At 44.0% G+C, this 8,255-nt stretch overlaps 2 protein-coding genes and 1 pseudogene across 2 annotated transcripts in view; 2 read left to right on the top strand and 1 right to left on the bottom strand.

Moving 5' to 3' along the window:
- The first annotated feature begins 2,444 nt into the window (after nucleotides 1-2,444).
- Nucleotides 2,445-5,159, top strand: LOC107572207 (RNA polymerase II-associated factor 1 homolog; annotated as a pseudogene).
- Nucleotides 5,160-5,177: 18 nt separating this feature from the next.
- LOC107572210 (glia maturation factor gamma-like) lies at nucleotides 5,178-6,858 on the bottom strand. Its single transcript, XM_016258633.1, has 5 exons — nucleotides 6,652-6,858; nucleotides 6,281-6,377; nucleotides 6,155-6,204; nucleotides 6,020-6,069; nucleotides 5,178-5,272 (listed from the first exon to the last, which is right to left on the bottom strand). The coding sequence occupies exons 1-5, from the start codon at nucleotides 6,652-6,654 to the stop codon at nucleotides 5,182-5,184; spliced, it is 291 nt and encodes a 96-aa protein (XP_016114119.1). The 5' UTR covers nucleotides 6,655-6,858; the 3' UTR covers nucleotides 5,178-5,181.
- Nucleotides 6,859-7,591: 733 nt separating this feature from the next.
- The window catches only part of samd4b (sterile alpha motif domain containing 4B), a 12,792-nt gene continuing 12,128 nt past the window's right edge, over nucleotides 7,592-8,255 (top strand). Inside the window, exon 1 of the mRNA XM_016258629.1 lies at nucleotides 7,592-7,695. The gene's annotated coding sequence lies outside the window, so the exon portion shown is untranslated. The remainder of the gene's footprint in view (nucleotides 7,696-8,255) is intronic.

Below are 8,255 nucleotides of genomic sequence, written 5' to 3'. Positions count from 1 at the left end.
CATCCCCACTCAACTATTCTCATCCATGCTCATCCACACTCAACTATACTCATCCACACTCATCTATACTCATCCAGCCTCACCCACACTCATCCACACGCAACTATACTCATCCACACTCATCCAGCCTCACCCACACTCATCTATACTCACCCATGCTCATCCACACTCATCTATACTCATCCACACTCATCCACACTCATCTATGCTCATCCACACTCATCTATACTCATCCAGCCTCACCCACGCTCATCCACACTCATCTATGCTCATCCACACTCATCTATACTCATCCAGCCTCACCCACGCTCATCCACACTCATCTATGCTCATCCACACTCATCTATACTCATCCAGCCTCACCCACGCTCATCCACACTCATCTATGCTCATCCACACTCATCTATACTCATCCAGCCTCACCCACGCTCATCCACACTCAACTATACTCATCCACACTCATCTATACTCATCCACACTCATCTATACTCATCCACACTCATCCACACTCATCTATGCTCATCCACACTCATCTATACTCATCCAGCCTCACCCACGCTCATCCACACTCAACTATACTCATCCACGTTCATCCATTTAACATACAATAATAAGAATAATTATATTATTATTATTACTATTAATTTATATTCAAATTATTTGGCTTCCTAAAAACACCAGTGTGAATGTGATGTAGACTGAGACACTATCACAGTTTTTCACAACATTTTACTTTGTTCAATTTGGTCACTAAAAATGGGTTGGAGCTCGTACTTTTTCTCTCAGAGTGATGCATTTAACTTTAAAATATATAAAATTTTCAGTTAGACTTTATTTTAAGGTATCCTTATTACCTGTTACATGTTATTAATTAACAACACGCACTTACTGTAAGGTCAGGGTTTGGTTTAGGCTTAGTTGCATGTAATTATGCATATCTTACTGTTGTTACTACAGTGAGCACATGTATCGTGTGAAACAGGGATGCTGTAAAATAAAGTGTTACCCAATGTTCTTATGGTGGGTGAGACTTTCAGCCTCCAGTCTCAAGAAATCCTGTCTGTGGGGGGATGACAATCACAATTAAAAACAAAGATATCTTATTTGTGATGCTCTTATGAAAGCGTGGCTTTGTAAGTAACACTTGTTGTTTTGTGTGCAGTGAGTCTGCAGATGATCCAGATCAGTTCCTCTACGTGTTGAGCAGGTGAGCTTTATTTCTGCTTCTGATACAGAAAGATAAAGAAAACGGCTGCTGTCTCACCTGATTCAGTTCTGTCAGTGTGCTCTTGTCACACAAACAAATACTGCAGAATCAAGCTCATCTTCTCCCACAGAATTGACCTTTCTGCGCACATGCAGACGTGAGGAAGTGATGTCATCGCTCGAGTGTGAGGTCACATGAAGGGACGCGAGGAGGGTCAGAGGTCAGCGGATGCTCGTGACGTCAGAGAGCCTGTGATGGGCGGTTTCTACAGACGGACAGAGTCGAGAGGTTCACATTAAACATGAGCAGTGTTTGCAGGAGCATGAAATGTTGTAGTCTTGAGGTTTTAGGTTCCTTCACATGATCAGTGACGAAGCGTAATGTCTTTAAAACGGTTACCTGTGTGAACATGACTGACTGAGTTTAACCGGTTCATCTCTTTAACTAGCTGGCATTTCATTTTATAAAACTTCAGCATCTCCGGATGAACTTTGATCTAATTATTGTTCTTTCTATTTTGGTACCAGTGTGTCTTTTTTACCCAATAATACAAATAAAGCCGTTTTAACAGAGTTTTCAGAGGTTTCTTTTCTACACTGAACAAAACCGAGCGCAGATCTCTCCAGCCACCATCTGCTTCCATAGAAATAAAAATAATGCTTTATATTTCATACAAAGAGAGCCATAGACCAATCAAATCATCCGTTACAATAAGGTTACCTGTGCTCACATTAGTTAATGCACTAAATAACATGAATTACAAAGCGTTTATAAATCTGGGTTGTTGTTAATGCATTACTTTTTAATAACTAGTTCCTTTGTTTCTCGTGCATTGTCTGACAGTCTCCTGTAAGAGCATGCAAACATGCTAAATAACACAAATATCCTTTATGTATTTAATTCCATTTTATTAACCAGTATATTTGCCGCTGACCTTCGATGATCCAATTCAACCATTCTGAGCACTTTTTTTTTTTTAGATAAACATAACATCTGTGTTTCTTGTTGTTGTTGTTTCTAAAGAGAGAAAAATTGTGCCAAGGCAGATGAGTAAAAGTAACGCAAAAGTACCGTAACGCGTTACTTTCCATAAAAGTACCGCAATTCGTTACTTTTTTTAAAAGAACTTTATTACTTTTAAACGTAGCTTTCCCCAACACTGTACACCATCATGTGAGCTTATGAATGCATGAACACATATACAGCGTTTTAATGCAGGCGCTGATCGGGGCAGCCGCGCGGGGTCCTTCAGCAGACGGTGCGGGGCGGAAGTCGCACACACACACACACACACACACACACAAGCAAGCAAGCGCGTTGTTGCTTAAACTGCTTTAAACCCTTTGTTTTTGTTGCGTGGCGAAGCGCGTTTGTTTGCTCCAGCATGGCTCCTACTGTCCAGACGCAAGCGCAGCGGGAGGACGGACACCGGTGAGAGATCACGACCACACTCACTATAGCGCAGGCAACCCTTCTTCGCGCTAATTACTCTGGTGTGTTTAATGAGAGACTCGCTGTTGTGAACTGGCCGTGTCTCATGTAGTGTGTCACGTGTGCTTTGTGTTTCTGCAGGAGCTCAGCTCACAGAAGCGTCCCAGAGAGGTACTGATGATGACCTGCATCCCATTCGCATGCTATACACCCTTAATAGTGCTCATCATTAGTATTCTTCGGTACTGTTTAGTGTGCATAGTGTGTGATGTCAACCTCTGACTCAGCCAATCGCGTGCGAGAGGGGCTGCGCCCCTCTCGCACGCGATTGGCTGATTCAGAGGTTGACATCATCAGGGAAACCTGTCTGGAAACAGTGGTGTGTTTGAACTCTTGTGTGCTGCAGGTCCGGCGTGGTGTGCAGAGTGAAGTATGGCAACAGTCTTCCGGATATCCCGTTCGATCCCAAGTTCATCACGTATCCGTTTGACCAGCACAGGTACGGCTCGGCTCGGCTCGGCTCGGCTCGGAGGGGCTGCTGGGATATGTCGCACTGACCGCGTGCTGTGTGTTGCAGGTTTGTGCAGTATAAAGCCACGTCACTGGAGAAGCAACACAAGCACGAGCTGCTCACCGAACCGGATCTGGGCGTCACCATCGACCTCATCAACCCCGACACGTACCGCATCGACCCCAGCAGTGAGCCCAGACACACACACACACACACACACTGCTTCGACACGGTCTACGCTGGATACAGCGCGGTAGAAATAAAGGTGCCTTGGCTTGTGTGTGTTTCAGTTCTGTTGGATCCTGCTGATGAGAAGCTGCTGGAGGAGGAAATCCAGGCTCCGTCGAGCTCAAAGAGGTGCGAGAGAATCATTTCAGCACAGGAGCTCGTTCTCCCGTGACCTTTGACCCCCAGTTCTGACGTGTGTGTGTGTGTGTGTGTAGGTCGCAGCAGCACGCGAAGGTGGTGCCGTGGATGAGGAAGACGGAGTACATCTCCACCGAGTTCAACAGATACGGCGTCTCCAACGAGAAAGTGGAAGTCAAGTGAGTGTGACGCCGCCCGTCTGTCCGAGCTCTCTATCTGTCTCGCATCTCCGTGTGAAGCATGAGCTGATCACCACAGACAGACACACAAACATACGTTACACTCAGTGCTCATATCTGTCCATCTCTCGTCCGTCTGTCGGTCACAGATGTGGATTAATCCGTGTGCTCAAGTCATCTTCGATTCTGATCCGGCGCCTAAAGATGTTTCTGCACCAGCGGGGGTGGACATGATGTCTCAGGCCATGATCAGGTGTGTGTGCATCCTCTCTTCAGACCACTGCTCATCACAGCCTGCATCCTGAGAAGCAAGCTCTGCAAAACCGGCCTGATGTCAGCTAATCTGATGTGTGTGTGTGTGTGTGTGTGTGTTCAGGGGTATGATGGACGAGGAGGGGAATCAGTTTGTGGCGTACTTCCTGCCTAACGAGGACACGATGCGCAAACGCAAGAGAGACGTGGACGAGGATTTGGAGTACATGCCTGACGAAGTGTAAGACTCAAACACCAGCACATCATCATTCACAGTCACTAGAGTGATTGGGTTTGCAACATTTCATTGACACACACACATGTAATTCACATAATTGGCAGGATTATACTAATTGTAAGCGTACGAGTGCACTCCTTTTTTTTTCTTTTACAAATGATTGGAATTCAGTAACAGATGTTTAACTAGTAGATCTGAAGTTTACAAAGCATTTCTGAATCCGGGAAGGTTAATTTTATGCTCAAATTAATGGAACTTTTTCCCCCTCATTTCTGGCCATTTATATCTTGCAGTTTGGAGTTTTTTTTATTTCGTAATCTTGAGTTTACATCTTGCAACTCTGAGGAAAAAAAGCTTAAATTGCAAGATAAAAAGTCAAAATTACCTTTATTATTTTCTTTCCAATGGCAGAATCAAGCTTTCATAAAAATACCTAAAACTGAAATAAAAAAATGACAAAAATTTAACTAATTTAAAATATTAATGAAAAAAACGACAATAGGATCTCAATGCTGCTAACATGACGTGTGTGTGTGTGTGTGTGCAGGTATGATTATAAAATCGCTCGCGAGTACAACTGGAATGTGAAGAACAAGGCCAGTAAAGGATACGAGGAGAACTACTTCTTCATCTTCAGAGACGGAGACGGTGTTTATTACAATGAGCTGGAGACCAGGTAACTGTCAATCACACAGACGGCTCCGCCCACTCCGGCTCAGTGTGTGTTACTGACCGTGTGTGTGTGTGTGTTTTAGGGTACGTCTGAGCAAGCGGCGAGCGAAGGTCGGCGCTCCGTCGTCTACGAACGCTGTGCTGGTGTGCAAACACAGAGACATGAACGAGAAGGAGCTGGAGGCTCAGGTCAGTTCACTTCTCACATCACAAGCATCTGAGCTCAGATCAGATTACCTTTAAAACAGCAGATTGAGTTTATTTGCACAGAAGGGATTGATGTGGTGTGAGCGCAGTCACTGATCTGTGTGTGTGGCAGACGTCTCTACTCACCCACAGGACTGGAGAAGATGAAGCAGAGCGGATACGACACGCGTCCGTCACCGTGGGTCAGTTTATAACTGTACACGATATACGTGCATCTGAGTCAAAGAACACACACTGAACACACTACTGTTGGCTTTTACTGTTAACATGTCAATTCGTTTTTATTTTCAGCTTTAGTCTTAGTCATTTTTATTGTCTATATAGTTTTTATAAATTTTAGTTTTCATTATTTTAGTACTTCATGTTCAGAAATATTGCCTTTGGCAACTAGATAAAATGCATTTTACATTTTTTAAAGTTTTTATTTGAATTCAAGTATTTTTGGCTTAAATTTGAGTAATTTTGTTGTATGTTTTTGTGATTTTTATTCGTTTCTTTTTTAAACGTCTAATTAAATGTTAATTTTTATTTCAGGTTTAGTTTGACTTATTTTAGTAATTCAAGTTTAACTAAATTAAAATGCGAAATTTTATAAGAAATAAAATAAGTTAATGTTTTTATATTTTATTTTGTTTCATCTGATGTTTATTTTATTGCAAGTATTTTATGTTTAAGTTTTAATTTAATTTAATTTTGTTGTGTTTTTGTCATTTTATTAGCTTCTTTTAAATATGTCTAGATATGTTTTATACATTTTTGGTTCAGTAGTTATTTTAGTACTTAAAGTTAAACTTCACGACAATGAGCTGAAATGAAATAATTTCAGTTCATGTTTCGATCATGCTCAGTTAACAAAAAAAATGTTTTTAATGGTTTAAGTTTTAGTTAACAACAGTACCAACATCTACTAAATGCATGAATGTCAAGACATCAGATGATGAGATCGGTGAGGATATCGAGGCTGACGCTCTGGAAGCTCTTCTCTGAGTTCATCCAGTGAGATGTTCTGAAACACACACACACACACACACACACAGGTGAGATGACCTTTGACCCCCTGACCCTCAGAGCAGCACAAAGGTCACACTGACCTCATATTCCTCCTCCAGCACCACCAGCTGCTTCTCCATGTCGATCTTCACTGAGGAACACATGCGCTGAATGAGAAAATCACTTTCGTTTGTTTCGCACAGATCAACAGCGCGTGTCAGACTCACTCAGAATGGCTGCGTTGCTGGTCTCCTTACGGAAGCGGAACTTCTTGAGCTTCTCCTGCAGACTGACGTCCACCTCGCACACGACTAGAGAACTCGACTGAGGAGACAACAGACAAACCCAACAGATCTGTAACTCAGCCCGACAGCTTCAGCACGCATTACACCAGAGCTAAACTCAAATCAGACTGAATTACGGCCGTTAGAGCCGCTAGCTGGAGAGGTCGAGGACAGGAAGTGTGCGTGCTGTGCTGTAATGCTTTGCTTCCTGTTTTTATTTAAAGTAAAGTCATAAAGCAGCTCTGGAACTGGACTCTCTGCGACTCGAACCCGTTATTGATGCAGTCAGATCTGACAGAATGAGACGATCTTACCATCCTGCGGCTCTGAGCGTCCGGTTCCTCTGGGTTCCTCTGACAGGATGCTGAACACGAGACGCTCCTGCAGACGTCAGACTCAAACCCTGCCTTCTGCTGTCACGAGGAACCACACACTTTCTGACTGAGCCGACTGTTGATCTGGAGTGACTGTAGTCTGTCCAGCAGATACTGATCAGGATGAGTTTGTTTCTACGTCAGGTTTGGAGAAATGTAGCATTGCATCAGTGTCTCACTGCAAGTGAATGGGTGCCGTCAGAATGAGAGTCCAAACAGCTGATAAAAACATCACAATAATCCACAGCACTCCAGTCCATCAGTTAACATCTGGAGAAGACAAAAGCTGCAGAGGAGAGAGAGAGTGAGTGAGTGAGTGTGGTAGAGCGAGGAGAGAGAGAGAGAGAAGAGGAGAGAGAGAGTGAGTGTGGTAGAGCGAGGAGAGAGAGAGAGAGAGAGAGAGTGAGTGAGTGAGTGTGGTAGAGCGAGGAGAGGGAGAGAGAGAGAGAGAGAGAGAGAGACTGAGTGAGTGTGGTAGAGCGAGGAGGAGAGAGTGAGTGTGGTAGAGCGAGGAGAGAGAGAGAGAGAGAGTGTGGTAGAGCGAGGAGAGAGAGAGTGAGTGAGTGTGGTAGAGCGAGGAGAGAGAGAGTGAGTGAGTGTGGTAGAGCGAGGAGAGAGAGAGTGAGTGAGTGTGGTAGAGCGAGGAGAGAGAGAGTGAGTGAGTGTGGTAGAGCGAGGAGAGAGAGAGTGAGTGAGTGTGGTAGAGCGAGGAGAGAGAGAGTGAGTGAGTGTGGTAGAGCGAGGAGAGAGAGAGAGAGAGAGAGAGACAGAGTGAGTGAGTGTGTGTCATTTTTTCACCTCGAAATCAAAAGAAAAATAACTATTTTGCATATAGAAAATGAATCCTGTTTTTAGACTAAGACTTTTACATTGTTCAAAGAGAGAGAGAGAGAGAGAGGTAGAGCTCGGTGTGTCGGTAGAGCAGCTCCGGTGATCTTCAGGCCCGTCTGTGTGTTTCCGCGCAGTTCTCACGCGTGTCGCTCAGTAAGTGTGTGTGTGTTTAATCTGAGTGTGTGTGTTAGCTCTGGGTTTGTGCTTTAGTGTGTGTTGGCGCTGCTTCCTCTCCTGAAGTGTGTGTTATTGAGTGTAATGATGAATCAGGTGTGTTGTTATCGTGATAATAATACCGTGTGTGTGTGTGTGTGAGTGAGTGAGTGAGAGAGTGTGAGAGAGAGTGAGAGAGAGAAAGAGAGAGAGAGTGTGAGAGAGAAAGAGAGAGAGAGAGAGAGAGAGTGTGAGTGTTTGTGTTGCGGTTCAGTCAGGTTGCTGTTAGCATTAGCTTTAGCATCAGGCCTGTTAGCCGCGCTTCAGTGTTCCGCGTTTATTTAATTTCTGCACTAATTAAGGATTAATAAACATTAAATCGAACCCTCTGTAGCGCGTTCAGTCATTAACATCACTATCCGTGTGTGTGTTTGACCCGATCTGGCTTTAACAGCTGTATGTGTGTCTGTGTGAGTGAGTGAGTGAGTGTGTCTGTGAGTGTGTGTGTGTGAGTGCCTGTGTGTGTGTCTGTGTCTGTGAGTGTGTGTGTGTGAGTGTGT

The sequence above is a fragment of the Sinocyclocheilus grahami genome, unplaced genomic scaffold, assembly GCF_001515645.1.
Source record: "Sinocyclocheilus grahami isolate Dianchi unplaced genomic scaffold, SAMN03320097.WGS_v1.1 scaffold1717.1, whole genome shotgun sequence".
NCBI lineage: Eukaryota > Metazoa > Chordata > Actinopteri > Cypriniformes > Cyprinidae > Sinocyclocheilus > Sinocyclocheilus grahami.
Note: the sequence above shows the minus strand (reverse complement) of the source record. Positions and strands in the feature narration are given on the sequence as shown.